Source organism: Petromyzon marinus, chromosome 72 (assembly GCF_048934315.1).
Source record: "Petromyzon marinus isolate PM22_M1 ecotype Great Lakes invasive population chromosome 72, UKy_Petmar_22M1.pri1.0, whole genome shotgun sequence".
NCBI classification, from domain to species: domain Eukaryota; kingdom Metazoa; phylum Chordata; class Hyperoartia; order Petromyzontiformes; family Petromyzontidae; genus Petromyzon; species Petromyzon marinus.
In genome coordinates, this window is record NC_133738.1 from 6,458,634 (window position 1) to 6,481,282 (window position 22,649).

At 54.5% G+C, this 22,649-nt stretch overlaps 1 protein-coding gene across 1 annotated transcript in view; it reads right to left on the reverse strand.

The window, feature by feature from the left end:
- The window catches only part of LOC116937143 (uncharacterized), a 60,691-nt gene that overhangs the window by 25,577 nt on the left and 12,465 nt on the right, over window positions 1-22,649 (reverse strand). Inside the window, exons 3-7 of the mRNA XM_076055750.1 lie at window positions 10,268-10,430; window positions 7,447-7,705; window positions 4,226-4,315; window positions 1,775-1,912; window positions 473-769 (exon numbers count right to left, since the gene is read on the reverse strand). Coding sequence (XP_075911865.1) covers window positions 473-769; window positions 1,775-1,912; window positions 4,226-4,315; window positions 7,447-7,705; window positions 10,268-10,430 — 947 coding nt within the window. The remainder of the gene's footprint in view (window positions 1-472; window positions 770-1,774; window positions 1,913-4,225; window positions 4,316-7,446; window positions 7,706-10,267; window positions 10,431-22,649) is intronic.

Below are 22,649 nucleotides of genomic sequence, written 5' to 3' on the forward strand. Positions count from 1 at the left end.
TCACCAACCCACTCACCCACCAACCCACCCACCAACCCACTCACCCACTCACTCATTCACCCACTCACTTACTCACCCACTCACTTACCCACCCACTCACCCACTGACTCACCCACCCACCCTCTGACTCATCCACTCACCCACCCACCAACCCACCCACTCACCCACCCACCCACCAACCCACTCACCCACCCACTCACTCACCCACCCACCCACCAACCCACTCACCCACCCACCCACCAATCCACTCACCCACCCACTCACCAACCCACTCACTCACTCACTCACCCACTCACTCACCCACCCACCCACTCACTCACCCACCCACTCACCAACCCACTCACTCACTCATCCACCCACTCACCCACCCACTCACCAACCCACTCACTCACTCACTCACCCACCCACTCACCAACCCACCCACCAACCCACCAACCCACCCACCCACACCCACCCAACCCACCCCACGCACCTCGTGACGGCTGAGTGTGGGCCTGTCGAAGCTGAAGTCGAACGCGGGGACGCAGTCAGGTTCGTCGCTGGAGTCGTGATACTGTGCCAGGTAGGGGTGGCTGAGCGCCGCCGCCGCACTCGGACGTTCGCCGGGAGACAGCCGCAGGAGCAGTCCCAGCAGCTCCACGGCCTGGGGGTCACACGAGGCCGTGGTCGCGGCCGCGGCGGCGGAGCCCCCCAAGAGGGGGCCCAGCGGGGCGGGCGAGCGCGGGGGCAGGCTGAGCACGTAGGCACGCACACGCTCAGCGCCGATGGCCTGCGTGGGTGTGGGTGGTGGGTGGGTGGGTGGGTGGTGGTGGTGGGGGTGGTGGTGGTGGTGGTGGTGGTGGTGAGTGGGGGTGGTGGTGGTGGTGGTGATGGTGTTGATGGTGGTGGTGGTGGGAGTGGTGATGGTGGTGGTGGTGGTGGGGGTGGTGGTGGGGGTGGTGGTGGTGGGGGTGGTGGTGGGGGTGGTGGTGGTGGGTGGTGGTGGTGGGTGGTGGTGGTGGTGGTGGGGGTGGTGGTGAGTGGTGGTGGTGGTGATGGTGGTGGTGGTGGTGGTAATGGTGGTGGTGGGGGTGGGAGTGGTGGTGGTGGTGGTGGGTGTGGTGGTGGTGGTTGTGGTTGTGGTGGTGGTGGTGGTGGTGGTGGGGGGGGTGGTGGTGGTGGTGGTGGGGGTGGTGGTGGGGGTGGTGGTGGTGGTTGTGGTGGTGGTGGTGGTGGGGTGGTGGTGGTGGTGGTGGTGGTTGTGGTGGGGGTGGTGGTGGTGGGTGTGGTGGTGGTGGTGGTGGGTGTGGTGGTGGTGGTGGTGGGGGTGGTGGTGGGGGTGGGGGTGGGAGGGAAAGAGCATCCAGGCTGCAATTATGCCATCCACACATCTTTTCACCGACTCGCCCGCCCGCCCACCATCCCGCCCACCCTCTCACCCACCCACCCACCCTCTCACCCACCCACCATCCCGCCCACCCACCCAACCTCTCACCCACCCACCCAACCTCTCACCCACCCACCCAACCTCTCACCCACCCACCCACCCTCTCACCCACCCACCCACCCGCCCACCCTCTCACCCACCCACCCACCCACCCTCTCACCCACCCACCCACCCACCCACCCTCTCACACACCCACCCACCCACCCTCTCACCCACCCAACCACCCTCTCAACCACCCACCCCCTCACCCACCCACCCACCCCCTCACCCACCCACCCACCCTCTCACCCACCCCCTCACCCACCCCCTCACCCACCCCCTCACCCACCCACCCCCCCTCCTGCCCACCTGTGTGAGCTCTGGTGGGGGTGTCCCCAGCACGGCCAGGATGAGCTGTAGCTGGTGGAGGTAGTTGCGGCCGGGGAACAGCTGTCTCCGTGACAGCATCTCAGCAAAGATGCACCCCACAGACCACATGTCCACAGCCTGCACACAGCCGTGGTGGTGGTGAGTTTGGTGGGTCTCTGTGTGTGTGGTGAGTGTGTGGTGAGTGTGTGGTGAGTGTGTGGTGAGTGTGTGGTGAGTGTGTGAGTCTCTCTGTGTGGTGAGTGTGTGAGTCTCTCTGTGTGGTGAGTCTATGGGTCTCTGTGTGGTGAGTGTGTGGTGAGTGTGTGGTGAGTGTGTGGTGAGTGAGTGGTGAGTGTGTGAGTCTCCGTGACAGCATCTCAGCAAAGATGCACCCCACAGACCACATGTCCACAGCCTGCACACAGCCGTGGTGGTGGTGAGTTTGGTGGGTCTCTGTGTGTATGGTGAGTGTGTGGTGAGTGTGTGGTGAGTGTGTGGTGAGTGTGTGGTGAGTGAGTGGTGAGTGTGTGGTGAGTGAGTGGTGAGTGTGTGGGTCTCTGTGTGGTGAGTGTGTGAGTCTCTCTGTGTGGTGAGTGTGTGGTGAGTGTGTGGTGAGTGTGTGGTGAGTGAGTGGTGAGTGTGTGGGTCTCTGTGTGGTGAGTGTGTGAGTCTCTCTGTGTGGTGAGTGTGTGGTGAGTGTGTGGGTCTCAGTGTGTGGTGAGTGTGTGGTGAGTGTGTGGGTCTCTGTGTGTGTGGTGAGTGTGTGGGTCTCTGTGTGTGTGGTGAGTGTGTGGTGAGTGTGTGTGAGTGAGTGGTGAGTGTGTGAGTCTCTCTGTGTGGTGAGTGTGTGAGTCTCTCTGTGTGGTGAGTCTATGGGTCTCTGTGTGGTGAGTGTGTGGTGTGTGGTGAGTGTGTGGTGAGTGTGTGGTGAGTGTGTGAGTCTCCGTGACAGCATCTCAGCAAAGATGCACCCCACAGACCACATGTCCACAGCCTGCACACAGCCGTGGTGGTGGTGGTGAGTTTGGTGGGTCTCTGTGTGTGTGGTGAGTGTGTGGTGAGTGTGTGGTGAGTGTGTGGTGAGTGTGTGGTGAGTGTGTGGTGAGTGTGTGAGTCTCTGTGTGGTGAGTGTGTGAGTCTCTCTGTGTGGTGAGTGTGTGGTGAGTGTGTGGTGAGTGTGTGGTGTGTGGTGAGTGTATGGTGAGTGTGTGGTGAGTGTGTGGTGAGTGTGTGTGGTGAGTGTGTGGTGAGTGTGTGGTGAGTGTGTGGTGAGTGTGTGGTGAGTGTGTGGTGAGTGTGTGGGGAGTCTATGTGTATGGTGAGTGTGTGGTGAGTGTGTGGTAAGTGTGGTGAGTTTGTAGTGAGCCTATGGGTCTCCATGTGGTGAGTGTGTGGTGAGTGTATGGTGAGTGTGTGGTGAGTGTGTGGGTCTCAGTGTGTGGTGAGTGTGTGGTGAGTGTGTGGTGAGTGTGTGGTGAGTGTGTGAGTCTCTGTGTGTGGTGAGTGTGTGGTGAGTGTGTGGGTCTCTGTGTGTGAGTCTGTGGGTCTGTGTGTGTGTGTGGTGAGTGTGTGCGTCTCTGTGTGGTGAGTGTGTGGGTCTCTGTGTGTGGTGAGTGTGTGGTGAGTCTGTGGGTCTCTGTGTGGTGAGTGTGCGGTGAGTGTGTGGGTCTCTGTGTGGTGTGTGTGTGGTGAGTGTGTGGGTCTCTGTGTGGTGAGAGTGTGGTGAGTGTATGGTGAGTCTGTGGTGAGTGTGTGGTGAGTGTGTGGTGAGTGTGTGGTGAGTGTGTGGGTCTCTGTGTGTGGTGAGTGTGTGATGAGTCTATGGGTCTCTGTGTGGTGAGTCTATGGTGAGTCTGTGGGTCTCTGTGTGGTGAGTCTGTGGGGAGTCTGTGGGTCTCTGTGTGGTGAGTCTGTAGGTCTCTGTGTGTGGTGAGTATGTGGTGAGTGTGTGGGTCTCTGTGTGTGGTGAGTCTGTGGGTCTCTGTGTGGTGAGTGTGTGGGTCTCTGTGTGGTGAGTGTGTGGGTCTGTGTGGTGAGTGTGTGGGTCTCTGTGTGGTGAGTGTGTGGGTCTCTGTGTGGTGAGTCTATGGGTCTCTGTGTGAGTCTATGGGTCTCTGTGTGTTGAGTCTATGGGTCTCTGTGTGTTGAGTCTATGTCCCTCTGTGTGGTGAGTCTATGGGTCTCTGTGTGGTGAGTCTATGGGTCTCTGTGTGGTGAGTCTGTGGGTCTCTGTGTGGTGAGTCTATGGGTCTCTGTGTGGTGAGTCTGTGGGTCTCTGTGTGGTGTGTGGGTCTCTGTGTGTTGAGTCTATGGGTCTCTGTGTGAGTCTATGGGTCTCTGTGTGTTGAGTCTATGTCCCTCTGTGTGGTGAGTCTATGGGTCTCTGTGTGGTGAGTCTATGGGTCTCTGTGTGGTGAGTGTGTGGTGAGCCTGTGGTGAGTAATCCGGTACCTGAGTGTAGTGATGCAAGGCCAACATCAGCTCTGGTGCCCTGTACCATCTGGTCGCGACGTACTCCGTCATGAGACAGTTCTCAGAATCCTGTAATTGGAGACACGGTGGAGGGGGGAGACACGGGGGAGATGATGGGGGAGATGATGGGAGACACGGGGAGACACGGGAGAGACACGGTGGAGGGTGGAGACAAGGGGAGAGACACTCACCCACCCACTCACTCAATCACACAATCACTCACCAAATCACCCATCCATGCATACACTCACTCACCCACCCATACACCCACCCACTAAATCATCAACCTATCAATCCACTCACACATTCAAGTCACCCAAACAACCATCCATCGACCCACTCACTCACACACTCACTCACCCACTCACCCACTCACCCACTCACCCAGTCACCGACTCACCCACTCACCCACTCACCCACCCACTCACCAACCCACCCACACTCACACCCACCCACCCACTCACCCACTCACCCACCCACCCACTCACCAACCCACCCACCCACTCACCAACCCACCCACCCACTCACCCACCCACTCACCCACTCACCCACCCACTCACTCACCCACTCACTCACTCACCAACCCACCCACCCACTCACCCACCCACCCACCCACTCACCCACCCACCCACCCACTCACCCACCCACCCACCCACTCACCCACCCACCCACCCACTCACCCACCCACCCACCCACCCACTCACCCACCCACCCACCCACTCACCCACCCACCCACCCACTCACCCACCCACCCACCCACTCACCCACCAACCCACCCACCCACCCACTCACTCGCCCACCCACTCACACACTCACCCACCCACCAACCCACCCACTCGCCCACCAACCCACCCACTCGCCCACTCACCCACCCACTCACTCACTCACCCACCCACCCACTCACTCCCCAACCCACCCACCCACTCACTCACTCACCCACCAACCCACCCACTCACTCACCCACCCACCCACCCACTCACGAACCCACTTACCCACTCACCAACCCACCAACCCACCCACCCACCTCACCCACCCACCCACTCACCCACTCACCCAACCACCCACCCACTCACTCACTCACTCACCCACCCACTCACCCACCCACTCACCCACTCACTCACCCACTCACCCACCAACCCACCCACCAACCCACTCACCCACTCACTCACCCACCCACCCACTCACCCACCCCACTCACCCACCCACCCACTCACCCACCAACCCACCCCACTCACCCACCCACTCACCCACTCACCCACCAACCCACTCACCCACCAACTCACTCACCCACCAACTCACTCACCCACTCACTACTCACCCCACCCACTCACCCACCCACCCACTCACCCACTCACCCACCAACCCACCAACCCACCCACTCACTCTCACTCACCCACTCACTCACCCACCCACTGACCCACTCACCCACCCACTCACCCACCAACCCACCCACCCACTCACCCTCACCCACCAACCCTCTCACCCACCAACCCACTCCCCACCAACCCACCCACCCACTCACTCACTCACCCACTCACTCACTCACTCACCCACTCACCCACCCACCCACTCCATCCACCCACTCACCAACCCACCCACCCACTCAGAAATCCACTCACTCACTCACCAACCCACCCACCAACCCACCCACCCACTCACCCACCCACTCACCCACTCACTCACCCACCCACTCACCCACCCACCCACCCACTCACCCACCCACTCACCCACCCACCCACTCACCCACCAACCCACCCACCCACTCACCCACCCACTCACCCACTCACCCACCCACTCACTCACCCACTCACCCACTCACCCACCAACCCACTCACCCACCAACTCACTCACTCACTCACCCACCCACTCACCCACTCACCCACCAACCCACCCACTCACTCACTCACCCACCCACCCACCCACTCACTCACCCACTCACTCACCCACTCACCCACCAACCCTCTCACCCACCAACCCACTCACCCACCAACCCACCCACCCACCCACTCACTCACTCACTCACCCACCCACTCACTCACCCACTCACCCACCCACCCACCCACTCACCCACCCACTCACCAACTCACCCACCCACTCAGAAAACCCCACCAACTCACCAACCCACTCACCCACCCACTCACCCACCCACTCACCCACCCACTCACCCACCCACTCACCCACTCACTCACTCACCCACCCACTCACTCCCCAACCCACCCACCCACCCACTCACTCACCCACCCACCCACCCACTCCCCAACCCACCCACCCACCCACTCACTCACCCACCCACTCACCCACTCACCCACCAACCCACTCACCCACCAACCCACCCACCCACTCACTCACTCACTCACCCACCCACCTACCCACTCACCACTCACCCACCAACCCCACCCACCAACCCACCCACCAACCCACCCACCCACCAACCCACCCACCCACTCACTCAATCACTCACTCACCCAACATCTCACCCACTCACCCACTCACCCTCTCACTTACCCACCCACCCACCCACTCACCCACCCACTCACCAACCCACCCACCAACTCACCCACCCACCCACCCACTCACCCACCCACCCACCAACCCACCCACTCACCCACCAACTCACCCACCCACCCACTCACCCACCCACCCACCCACTCACCCACCCACCCACCCACTCACCCACTCACCCACCCACCCACCCACTCACCCACCCACCCACTCACCCACCCACCCACCCACTCACCCACCCACCCACCAACTCACCCACCCACCCACTCACCCACCCACCCACCAACTCACCCACTCACCCACCAACTCACCCACTCACCCACCAACTCACCCACCCACCCACTCACCCACTCACCCACCCACCCACCCACTCACCCACCCACCCACTCACCCACCCACTCACCCACTCACCCACCCACTCACCCACCCACCCACCCACTCACCCACCCACCCACCAACTCACCCACCCACCCACCACTCACCCACCCACCCACTCACCCACCCACCCACTCACCCACCCACCCACCCACTCACCCACCCACCCACTCACCCACTCACCCACCAACCCACTCACCCACAAACCCACCCACCCACTCACCCACCCACCCACTCACCCACCCACCAACCCACCCACCAACCAACCAACCCACCAACCAACCAACCAACCCACCCACACACCACACCCACGGCGTCCTCACCGGCTGAGCCTGGTGCCCTCCCGGCGACAGGGAGGCCATCCCCCGCGCCATGCCGAAGTCTCCGATCTTCAACTCGCACGTCTCGTTCACCAGCAGGTTGGAGGGCTTCAGGTCGCGGTGGAGGACCCGTGCCGAGTGCACGAACTTGAGGCCCCGCAGCAGCTGGTACAGGAAGTATCGCACGTGCTCGGCGCTCAGGGACTGTGACGAGTGGATGATCTGGTGCAGGTCGCTCTCCATGAGGTCCAGGACCACGTAGCTAGCGGAGGTAACGTGGGGGACACGTGGGGGACACGTGGGGGACACGTAGGGAAACGTGGGGGATGGGTGGAGACACGTGGGGGACGGGTGGAGACACTTAGAGACACTTAGAGAAACTTAGAGACATGTGGAGACACTTAGAGACACTTAGAGACACGTGTAGACACTTAGAGACAGTTAGAGGCACGCGAAGACACGTGGAGACACGTGTAGACACTGAGAGACACTTAGAGACACTTAGAGACACGTGTAGACACTTAGAGACACTTAGAGACACTTAGAGACACTTAGAGACACGTGGAGACACGTGGAGACACTTAGAGACACTTAGAGACACTTAGAGACACTTAGAGACACGTGGAGACACTTAGAGACACTTAGAGACACGTGGAGACACGTGTAGACACTTAGAGACACTTAGAGACACGTGGAGACACGTGTAGACACTTAGAGACACTTAGAGACACGTGGAGACACGTGTAGACACTTAGAGACACTTAGAGACACGTGGAGACACGTGTAGACACTTAGAGACACTTAGAGACACGTGGAGACACGTGTAGACACTTAGAGACACTTAGAGACACGTGTAGACACTTAGAGACACTTAGAGACACTTAGAGACACGTGTAGACACTTAGAGACACTTAGAGGCACGCGAAGACACGTGGAGACACTTAGAGACACTTAGAGACACTTAGAGACACGTAAAGACACTTAGAGACACTTAGAGACACGTGTAGACACTTAGAGACACGTGTAGACACTTAGAGACACTTAGAGACACTTAGAGACACGTGTAGACACTTAGAGACACTTAGAGACACTTAGAGACACGTGGAGACACTTAGAGACACATGGAGACACTTAGAGACACTTAGAGACACGTGTAGACACTTAGAGACACGTGTAGACACTTAGAGACACTTAGAGACACGTGTAGACACTTAGAGACACTTAGAGACACTTAGAGACACTTAGAGACACTTAGAGACACGTGGAGACACTTAGAGACACTTAGAGACACGTGGAGACACGTGTAGACACTTAGAGACACTTAGAGACACGTGCAGACACTTAGAGACACTTAGAGACACTTAGAGACACGTGTAGACACTTAGAGACACTTAGAGGCACGCGAAGACACGTGGAGACACTTAGAGACACTTAGAGACACTTAGAGACACGTAAAGACACTTAGAGACACTTAGAGACACTTAGAGACACTTAGAGACACGTGGAGACGCGTGGAGACACGTGGAGACGCGTGGAGACACGTGGAGACGCGTGTAGACACGTGGAGACACTTAGAGACACTTAGAGACACGTGTAGACATTTAGAGACACTTAGAGACACTTAGAGACACTTAGAGACACTTGTAGACACATGGAGACACGTGGAGACACTTAGAGACACTTAGAGACACGTGTAGACACTTAGAGACACTTAGAGACACGTGTAGACACTTAGAGACACTTAGAGACACGTGTAGACATGTGTAGACACTTAGAGACACTTAGAGACACGTGTAGACACTTAGAGACACTTAGAGACACTTAGAGACACGTGTAGACACTTAGAGACACTTAGAGGCACGCGAAGACACGTGGAGACGCGTGGAGACACGTGGAGACGCGTGGAGACACGTGGAGACGCGTGTAGACACGTGGAGACACTTAGAGACACTTAGAGACACGTGTAGACATTTAGAGACACTTAGAGACACTTAGAGACACTTAGAGACACTTGTAGACACATGGAGACACGTGGAGACACTTAGAGACACTTAGAGACACGTGTAGACACTTAGAGACATTTAGAGACACGTGTAGACACTTAGAGACACTTAGAGACACTTAGAGACACGTGTAACATGTGTAGACACTTAGAGACACTTAGAGACACGTGTAGACACTTAGAGACACTTAGAGACACTTAGAGACACGTGTAGACACTTAGAGGCACGCGAAGACACGTGGAGACGCGTGGAGACACGTGGAGACGCGTGGAGACACGTGGAGACGCGTGTAGACACGTGGAGACACTTAGAGACACTTAGAGACACGTGTAGACATTTAGAGACACTTAGAGACACTTAGAGACACTTAGAGACACTTGTAGACACATGGAGACACGTGGAGACACTTAGAGACACTTAGAGACACGTGTAGACACTTAGAGACACTTAGAGACACGTGTAGACACTTAGAGACACTTAGAGACACTTAGAGACACGTGTGACATGTGTAGACACTTAGAGACACTTAGAGACACGTGTAGACACTTAGAGACACTTAGAGACACTTAGAGACACGTGTAGACACTTAGAGACACTTAGAGGCACGCGAAGACACGTGGAGACACTTAGAGACACTTAGAGACACTTAGAGACACGTAAAGACACTTAGAGACACTTAGAGACACGTGGAGACGCGTGGAGATACGTGGAGACGCGTGGAGACACGTGGAGACGCGTGTAGACACGTGGAGACAGGTGGAGACACATGAAGACACATGGAGACACTTAGAGACACGTGTCTCCACGTGGCGGGCCCTCACACGTCCTTGAAGTTGCGTGGGTCTTGCGGCAGCAGTAGGTCCCGGATGGCGATGACGTTGTCGTGCTTGAAGTGGAGCAGCATCTTGAGTTCACGCAGAGTCCTCTTGGCGGTCGTTGTCACGTCAAAGGCACACGGAATCTTCTTGATGGCCACGCGTGCCCCTACACACACACACAGTCACACAGTCACACACACAGTCACACAGTCATACACACACAGTCACACACACACACAGTCACACACAGTCACACACACACACACAGTCACACAGTCACACAGTCATACACACACAGTCACACACAGTCACACACACACAGTCACACACACACAGTCACACACACACAGAGTCCTCTTGGCGGTCGTTGTCACGTCAAAGGCACACGGAATCTTCTTGATGGCCACGCGTGCCCCTACACACACACAGTCACACACACAGTCACACACACACAGTCACACACACACAGTCACACACACACAGTGACACACACACACAGTGACACACACAGTCACACACACATACACACACAGTCACACACACACACAGTCACACAGTCATACACACACAGTGACACACACACAGTGACACACACACAGTCACACACACACAGTCACACACACACACACAGTCACCCACACACACACACAGAGTCCTCTTGGCGGTCGTTGTCACGTCAAAGGCACACGGAATCTTCTTGATGGCCACGCGTGCTCCTACACATACACACACAGTCACACACACAGTCACACACACACAGTCACACACACACAGTCACACAGTCATACACACACAGTCACACACAGTCATACACACACAGTGACACACACACAGTGACACACACACAGTGACACACACACAGTCACACACACACAGTCACACACACACACAGTCACACACACACAGTCACACACACACACAGTCATACACACACACACACACAGAGTCCTCTTGGCGGTCGTTGTCACGTCAAAGGCACACGGAATCTTCTTGATGGCCACGCGTGCCCCTACACACACAGTCACACAGTCACACAGTCATACACACACAGTCACACACAGTCACACACAGTCACACACACGCAGTCACACACACAGTCACACACACAGTCACACACACACAGTCACCCACACACACACAGAGTCCTCTTGGCGGTCGTTGTCACGTCAAAGGCACACGGAATCTTCTTGATGGCCACGCGTGCTCCTACACATACACACACAGTCACACACACAGTCACACACACACAGTCACACACAGTCACACACACACAGTCACACACACAGTCACACACAGTCATACACACACAGTGACACACACACAGTGACACACACACAGTCACACACACACAGTCACACACACACACACACAGAGTCCTCTTGGCGGTCGTTGTCACGTCAAAGGCACACGGAATCTTCTTGATGGCCACGCGTGCTCCTACACATACACACACAGTCACACACACAGTCACACACACACAGTCACACACACACAGTCACACAGTCATACACACACAGTCACACACAGTCATACACACACAGTGACACACACACAGTGACACACACACAGTGACACACACACAGTGACACACACACAGTCACACACACACAGTCACACACACACAGTCACACACACACAGTCACACACACACACAGTCATACACACACACACACAGAGTCCTCTTGGCGGTCGTTGTCACGTCAAAGGCACACGGAATCTTCTTGATGGCCACGCGTGCCCCTACACACACACAGTCACACACACACAGTCATACACACAGTCACACAGTCATACACACACAGTCACACACAGTCATACACACACAGTGACACACACAGTGACACACACACAGTCACACACACACAGTCACACACACACACAGTCACACACACACACAGTCACACACACACAGTCACACACACAGTCACACACACACAGTCATACACACACACACACAGTAATACACACGCACAGTCACACAGTCATACACATAGTCACACACAGTCATACACAGTCATACAGACAGTCACCCACACACACACACAGAGTCCTCTTGGCGGTCGTTGTCACGTCAAAGGCACAAGGAATCTTCTTGATGGCCACGCGTGCCCCTACACACACACAGTCACACAGTCACACACACAGTCACACAGTCATACACAGTCATACACAGTCACACACACACACCGTCACACACACAGTCATACACAGTCATACAGACAGTCACACAGTCACACACACACAGTCACACATACAGTCATACACACACAGTCACAGTCACACACAGTCACACACACAGTCATACATAAAGTCATACAGACATACACAGTCATACACAGTCATACATACACACATACACACAGTCACACAGTCACACACACAGTCACACACACATACACAGTCACACACACAGTCACACACACAGTCATACACAGTCATACACAGTCATACACACACAGTCACACACACACACAGTCACACACACACACAGTCACACACACACACAGTCACACACAGTCACAGTCACACACACACAGTCACACACAGTCATACACAGTCACACACACACACAGTCACACACAGTAATACACACGCACAGTCACACAGTCACACACACACAGTCACACACACACACAGTCACACACAGTAATACACACACACACACACAGTCACACACACAGTCACACACACACAGTCACACACAGTCACACAGTCACACACAGTAATACACACGCACAGTCACACAGTCATACACATAGTCACACACAGTCATACACAGTCATACACTCACAGTCACACACTCACAGTCACACACACATACAGTCACACACACACACATACACACACAGTCACACAGTCATACACACACAGTCACACACACAGTCACACACACATACACACACAGTCACACACACACACAGTCACACAGTCATACACACACAGTGACACACACACAGTGACACACACACAGTCACACACACACAGTCACACACACACAGTCACACACACACACAGTCACCCACACACACACAGAGTCCTCTTGGCGGTCGTTGTCACGTCAAAGGCACACGGAATCTTCTTGATGGCCACGCGGGCCCCTACACACACACAGTCACACAGTCACACACACAGTCACACACACAGTCACACACACAGTCACACACAGTCACACACAGTCATACACAGTCACACACAGTCACACACAGTCACACACACACATAGTCACACACATAGTCACACTCACAGTCACACACAGTCATACACAGTCACACACAGTCACACACAGTCACACACAGTCACACAGTCACACAGTCACACACAGTCACACAGTCACACACACAGTCACACAGTCACACACACAGTCACACACAGTCACACACAGTCACACACACACACAGTCACACACACACAGTCACACACACACACAGTCACACACACACACAGTCACACACACACAGTCACACACACAGTCACACACACACAGTCATACACACACACACAGAGTCCTCTTGGCGGTCGTTGTCACGTCAAAGGCACACGGAATCTTCTTGATGGCCACGCGTGCCCCTACACACACACAGTCACACAGTCACACACACAGTCACACAGTCATACACAGTCATACACAGTCACACACACACACCGTCACACACACAGTCATACACAGTCATACAGACAGTCACACAGTCACACACACACAGTCACACATACAGTCATACACACACAGTCACAGTCACACACAGTCACAGTCACACACAGTCACACACACAGTCATACATAAAGTCATACAGACATACACAGTCATACAAAGTCATGCATACACACATACACACAGTCACACAGTCACACACACAGTCACACACACATACACAGTCACACACACAGTCACACACACAGTCATACACAGTCATACACACACAGTCACACACACACACAGTCACACACACACACAGTCACACACACAGTCATACACACAGTCACACACAGTCACAGTCACACACACACAGTCACACACAGTCATACACAGTCACACACACACACAGTCACACACAGTAATACACACGCAAAGTCACACAGTCACACACACACAGTCACACACACACACAGTCACACACAGTAATACACACACACACACACAGTCACACACACACAGTCACACACACAGTCACACACACACAGTCACACACAGTCACACAGTCACACACAGTAATACACACGCACAGTCACACAGTCATACACATAGTCACACACAGTCATACACAGTCATACACTCACAGTCACACACTCACAGTCACACACACACAGTCACACACATACACACACACAGTCACACAGTCATACACGCACAGTCACACACACAGTCACACACACATACACACACAGTCACACACACACACAGTCACACAGTCATACACACACAGTGACACACACACAGTGACACACACACAGTGACACACACACAGTCACACACACACAGTCACACACACACAGTCACACACACACACAGTCACCCACACACACACAGAGTCCTCTTGGCGGTCGTTGTCACGTCAAAGGCACACGGAATCTTCTTGATGGCCACGCGGGCCCCTACACACACACACAGTCACACAGTCACACACACAGTCACACACACAGTCACACAGTCACACACACAGTCACACACACAGTCACACACAGTCACACACAGTCACACAGTCACACACAGTCACACACACACACAGTCACACACACACACAGTCACACACACAGTCACACACAGTCACACTCACAGTCACACACAGTCACACACAGTCACACACACAGTCACACAGTCACACACACAGTCACACAGTCACACACACAGTCACACACAGTCACACACAGTCACACACACACACAGTCACACACATAGTCACACACACAGTCACACACATAGTCACACACAGTCACACACAGTCACACAGTCACACACACAGTCACACACAGTCACACACAGTCACACACACACAGTCACACTCACAGTCACACACAGTCATACACAGTCACACACAGTCACACAGTCACACAGTCACACACAGTCACACAGTCACACACACAGTCACACAGTCACACACAGTCACACACACACACAGTCACACACATAGTCACACTCACAGTCACACACAGTCACACACAGTCATACACAGTCACACACAGTCACACACAGTCACACAGTCACACACAGTCACACAGTCACACACACAGTCACACACACACAGTCACACACACACAGTCATACACACACAGTCACACAGTCATACACACACACAGTCACACATACAGTCATACAGACATACACACACACACAATCACACACACACAGTCACACACAGTCATACACAGTCATACACACACACAGTCACACACACAGTCATACACAGTCATACACAGTCATACAGTCACACACACAGTCACACACACAGTCACACAGTCACACAGTCACACACACAGTCACACACACAGTCATACACAATCATACACACAGTCACACATACAGTCATACAGACATACATACACACACAGTCATACACACACACAGTCATACACACACAGTCACACACACACAGTCATACAGTCATACACACACACACACACAGTCATACACAGTTATACACACACACAGTCATACACACACAGGCACACACACACACAGTCATACACAGTCATACACACACACACACAGTCATACACAGTTATACACACACACACACAGTCATACACACAAAGGCACACGAAATCTTCTTGATGGCCACGCGGGCTCCTACACATACACAGTCATACAGACAGCCACACAGTCACACACACACACAGTCATACACAGTCATACACACACAGTCACACAGTCACACACACACAGTCACACAGACATACATACACACACAATCACACACACAGCCATACACACAACAACCGCCATTCGCCACTAAGTGGCGGTGACGTCACCACGACGCTTGTGCCAGGCTATGTGCACCTTGAGGGCACGTGAAGTGTCGAACGCCCGCTGGCAGGAGGTCACGGGGCAGACCCAGGTGCCACGGGTCGACTGACTGAGATGACTGGCTGATGCACCACCTGTGCCCCCTACTGTGCCAACCTGCTGTGCTTTAGCCACCCGGCGTTCCGCTCGTTGTTGTGAGCGTCGCTCCTCCGCCCTCCGTTGTTGTTGGAGGGCGACTGCCTCCAACTGCCCAGTAGCATCCTTCACGAGCCTCCTCCACAGAGGCCGATCTTGACACCGCTGGTACCAGTCATCGGCAAGTCCACTCAGCTCCACGTCCTCCTGTACCACATCACTCCATCTCTTCTCTAGCCCGTGCCGCGCCCGCTTAGCCCCCTCAATCCGGCCAAACAAAAGCTGTTTCGGCATGCGGTGGCTGGGCATGCGGGCTACATGACCCAGCCATCGCAGCCTTGCCTGCCGGAGGAGCTCACCGATGGGACCCTGCCCAGATCTTTCAAGGATTTGTGAGCTCCTCACACAATCCAGTCTGGTTAAACCCAGGATGCATCGTAGGCAGGCCAGCCTAAATGTTTCTAACCGGCGAAGATGTTCCACCAGGGGGGTCCACTTTCGCAAGCGTAGAGAAGGGAGGGAATGACCGTGGCCGAGAAGACCTGAAGCTTAGTGCGGAGCGACAGACCAGGTAGCTTCCACACAGCGTTACGCAACCGATGAAAAGATATTGCCGCTCGACTGATTCGGAGTGAGACCTCTGCTGTTAAACTGGAGCCAGTCATAAGCACACTGCCCAGGTATGGGAAACTCTCCACTCTCTCCACAACTGCCCCATCACCGATTGGGAGTTGTGGGGGTGGAGTGTCCGATGGTACAAAATACCCAGGCAGGTGCTTAGTTTTGGTGGGGCTGATGGTAAGGCCCCACCTCTTAGTGGCACGCTCCAGTCTCAGCAGCAGCGTCTCCAACTCCTCCTCTGACTAAGCAGCTATTACCAAATGATCAGCATACATAACGTGGTTGAGCAATAGGGAGCCATCCCTTGACCGCACCCGGGCATCGATTAGCCTCCCATTATATCTGTACCATATGGAGATTCCCCCGGTACAGCTATTGAAGGCTTCACGAACTACGCGGTCAAAATAGATGTTAAATAATGTGGGAGCCAGAGGACATCCCTGTCGCACCCCAAGGTGTACAGGGAATGGCTCTGACTCCCGGCCACGTAGTTTTACCCGGGCCCGCTCACCATCATGAAGGTCCTTAATGATCGTGAGCAAAGGGTCAGGTACTCCAAAAGCACGAAGAACGACCCAGAGCCCAGGCCTACTGATGGTATCATAGGCCTTGACCAGGTCAATAAAGCAGAGATGTAGGTGTTGTTGGAATTCCCTACACCTCTGCTGTAGCAGACGGACAGAAAATATGGCATCTGTGCAGGACCGCCCTTTCCTGAAACCGCATTGGGGCTCCGCAAGCCTCTCCTTAGCGTGCCTGGCAAGGCGATGCTGAATAATCCTTGCCAGGACCTTTCCCGGCACACTGAGGAGTGAGATGCCCCTGTAGTTGTTACAGTCTGTGCGGTCCCCCTTCTTAAAAAGGGGGACCACCAGGGCATCCTTCCAATCCTGCGGAACCCGTCCAGTGGTCCAGACTGTTGTTATGATGTCATATAGGGCAGTCTGTGCACAAACGCCACCCTCCCTCAGCATTTCGCTTGGGAGATCATCTCTGCCCGCTGCCTTTCCTGGTCTCAGACTCCGGATCGCCTTCAATACTTCATCAGCAGCTGGCACCTCAGCCAGCCACTCACAGGGGGTGACTTCATCCGATATTTGAGGCACCGCAGCCTCAGCAGGGTCATCCTCACTTTGTGCCACGATGTTTTCCTGGCTGAGGGATTTTCCCTCCCCCAGGACCTCACAGAAATGCTCAGCAAATCTGCGAACCTGTTCCTGGGGGTCGGAAATTGGATCACCGTTTTTTCCCCTAATTATGGTAATAGGTGTGGCACTGCAGGTTACTTTTTTGATGGAGTTAAATAGAGATTTGTGATCACGGGCCACTGAGGCAGACTCCATCTCCTCAGCAACCCGCGACCACCACCCATCCTTGCAGCGCCTCACGGCTCTCCGAACCTCCGAGCGAAGGCTGCGGTAAGCCTCCTCATTCTCTGACGTGGGATTCTGTAGCCGATGACAGTGGGCCTGTCGCTTTTTCTCAACCATCCTGAACAACTCCTCTGTCATCCAGGGTGTCTGGGGAGGTCTGGACCGCGTACCCAAAGCAGCCATTGCAGCTGCATGAGTCACAGTCCTAAACCTCGCCCATTTACCCTCGACATCAGGAGGAGTCGGGGACGATGCCAATCCCAGCCGCAAGCGATGATGAAATTCTCGCTTGCAACTTTCATCAGATAACTGAGACCAGGCCACTTTAGGTTGGAATGGGGTCCTGGGTGTACACCCACCACCGGAGTGGAAGAATGGCAGGCGCATCTTACAGATGACTAGTCGATGGTCAGAGGGCAGATCAGCTCCACGGTAGGTCCTGGTGTCAAGGACATGGGCTCGCATTCGCTGGTCCGTCACTATGTAGTCCAGCAGATGTTCTTGCTTGGACCCGGCATGCATCCATGATGTTGTGTGGATGCGCCGATGCCGGAACAGCGTGTTGGTAATTACAAGCCCATGGGCTGCACAAAAATCTAGCAGCCTCCTACCGTTGTTATTGAGCTGATCTGGCCCATGCCCTCCAATCACTCCAGACCAGGTGCCAGTATCATGACCAACTCGGGCATTGAAGTCACCCAACATGATGACTCTATCCCGAGGGGCCACTTTAGCCAGCACCTGTGACAGGAGGTCATAGAAGGCATCTGACTCATCGGCTTTGCCTGCATCCCTCCACGGATGTTCATCTTCGGTGGGGGCATAAGTAACCACGACCACCATTCCTCGCCTCCGGTTGATGGGAAGGCGAGCCCAAAGTAGCCTGGGGCTTACAGCTTCCCACACCTCACTGCCACGCTCCCACGCCCCCTTCATTCTTTTGTTCAAAAGAAGACCCACACCCTGTTGTTTGGCAGTCTGCTGCCCCGAGTAGAGGACTGTCCACCCCTCATGGTGGCAGGAGCCAGAGCCGGTCCACCGGACCTCCTGAATGCCGCATAGATCCAGGCGGTACCGGTCCAGCTCCCGACAGAGGAGTGGCAGCCTCTCCTCTGCAGTGAGCGTTCGAACATTCCACGTGGCCACCCGTAGTGGCTTTTCGTTGTTTCTGGAGTAGCCCCGAGGGTAGGTATTCAATCTCCTGGCTCCGCCAATTGGGGTTTGGCCAGGAGACGTCATAGACGCCTGGCCCCCCGGGGCCTCCGGCACAAGCTTAGTTGTTACATATTTCAGTTTAATTCGTGGTTTCGTGGTAATTAATTGAAGGTGAAGGGGTTACCAGCCCCTCGCACCCGTCCAGAGCCCCCGTTTAGCCCCTGTGGTGGACACATATGCCATGAGGGGAGGAGCCAATCAAAATTGGATCTCCCCCCACAGCGCTGTCCACGACAGAGTTGCCCGTCCGGCACCGCGAGGAGGTAGGGGGTTGTTTTTGCCGGACCATACACACACAGTCATACACACAGTCATACACAGCCATACACAGTCATACAGACAGTCACACACACACAGTCACACACACACAGTCACACATACAGTCATACAGACATACATACACACACAATCACACACACACAATCACACACACACAGTCATACACACACACACAGTCATACACACAGTCACACAGTCATACACACAGTCACACACACAGTCACATACAGTCACACACACACAGTCACACACACACAGTCACACACACACATACACACACACAGTCACACACACAGTCACACACAGTCATACACATACAGTCATACACACACATACACACAGTCACACACACACAGTGACACACACACACAGTCACACACAGTCATACACACACACATACACAGTGACACACACACAGTCACACACACACAGTCACACACACACAGTCACACAGTCACACACACACAGTCACACACAGTCATACACAGTCATACACAGTCATACACACACAGTCATACACACACACACAGTCACACACACACACAGTCACACAGTCATACACACACAGTCACACACAGTCACAGTCACACACACACATACACACACATTCACACACACACACATACACACACACAGTCATACACAGTCATACACACACACAGTCACACACACACACACGTACACACACACGCGTACACACACAAACGTACACACACAAACGTACACACACAAACGTACACAGTCACACACACACACACACATAGACACACACACACAGACACACACACACACAGACACACACACAGACACACAGACACACACACAGAGACACACACACAGACACACACACAGAGACACACACACAGACACACAGACACACACACAGAGACACACACACATACAGACAATAGCCTTAACAGACTGTAGGGGCAAGTGCTATTAGCGAGCACCTATGAAGGCCGGATCGGTACACGAAGGGGTGGGTGGCCAGCACCACGCCCGACCGCCTTTGTCTCCCTAGTGGCAATGTTTACACACCGCACCAGGTACTCATTTGAGGCTGAGTCGACCTAGGGGAGGCCCGGGACCGGTTCAGATAATCGTCACTGGTGTTGGCCGTGAGCGGGAATCGAACCTGGGTCACCAGGTTCATAGCGCAGCGTAGCGCTAACAGTTACACTATCGCTTCACACACACACAGTGACACACACACACACAGTCACACACACACACACAGTCACACACACACACAGTCACACACACACACACACAGTCACACACACACACACAGTCACACACACACACAGACACACACACACAGTCACAAACAGTCATACACACACAGTCACACACACACACAGTCACACACACAGTCATACACAATCATACACACAGTCACACAGTCACACACATACACACACACACACAGTCACACACACACATACACACACACATACACAGTCACACACACACACATACACAGTCACACACACACATACATACACACACACACATACACAGTCACACACACACAGTCACACAACAACAACAACCGCCATTCGCCACTAAGTGGCGGTGACGTCACCACGACGCTTGTGCCAGGCTATGTGCACCCTGAGGCCACGTGAAGTGTTGAACGCCCGCTGGCAGGAGGTCACGGGGCAGACCCAGGTGCCACGGGTCGACTGACTGAGATGACTGGCTGATGCACCACCTGTGCCCCCTACTGTGCCAACCTGCTGTGCTTTAGCCACCCGGCGCTCCGCTCGCTGTTGTGAGCGTCGCTCCTCCGCCCTCCGTTGTTGTTGGAGGGCGACTGCCTCCAACTGCCCAGTAGCATCCTTCACGAGCCTCCTCCACAGAGGCCGATCTTGACACCGCTGGTACCAGTCATCGGCAAGTCCACTCAGCTCCACGTCCTCCTGTACCACATCACTCCATCTCTTCTCTAGCCCGTGCCGCGCCCGCTTAGCCCCCTCAATCCGGACAAACAAAAGCTGTTTCGGCATGCGGTGGCTGGGCATGCGGGCTACATGACCCAGCCATCGCAGCCTTGCCTGCCGGAGGAGCTCACCGATGGGACCCTGCCCAGATCTTTCAAGGATTTGTGAGCTCCTCACACAATCCAGTCTGGTTAAACCCAGGATTGATCGTAGGCAGGCCAGCCTAAATGTTTCTAACCGGCGAAGATGTTCCATTAGGGGGGTCCACGTTTCGCAAGCGTAGAGAAGGGAGGGAATGACCGTGGCCGAGAAGACCTGAAGCTTAGTGCGGAGCGACAGACCAGGTAGCTTCCACACAGCGTTACGCAACCGATGAAAAGATATTGCCGCTCGACTGATTCGGAGTGAGACCTCTGCTGTTAAACTGGAGCCAGTCATAAGCACACTGCCCAGGTATGGGAAACTCTCCACTCTCTCCACAACTGCCCCATCACCGATTGGGAGTTGTGGGGGTGGAGTGTCCGATGGTACAAAATACCCAGGCAGGTGCTTAGTTTTGGTGGGGCTGATGGTAAGGCCCCACCTCTTAGTGGCACGCTCACACACACACAGTCACACACACACAGTCACACACACACACAGTCACACACACACATACACAGTCATACACACACAGTCATACACACAGTCACACACACACATACACAGTCATACACACACACAGTCATACACACACAGTCATACACACACACAGACACACACACAGTCATACACACACAGTCATACACACAGTCATACACACACACAGTCATACACACAGTCATACAAACAGTCACACACAGTCACACACACAGTCAGAC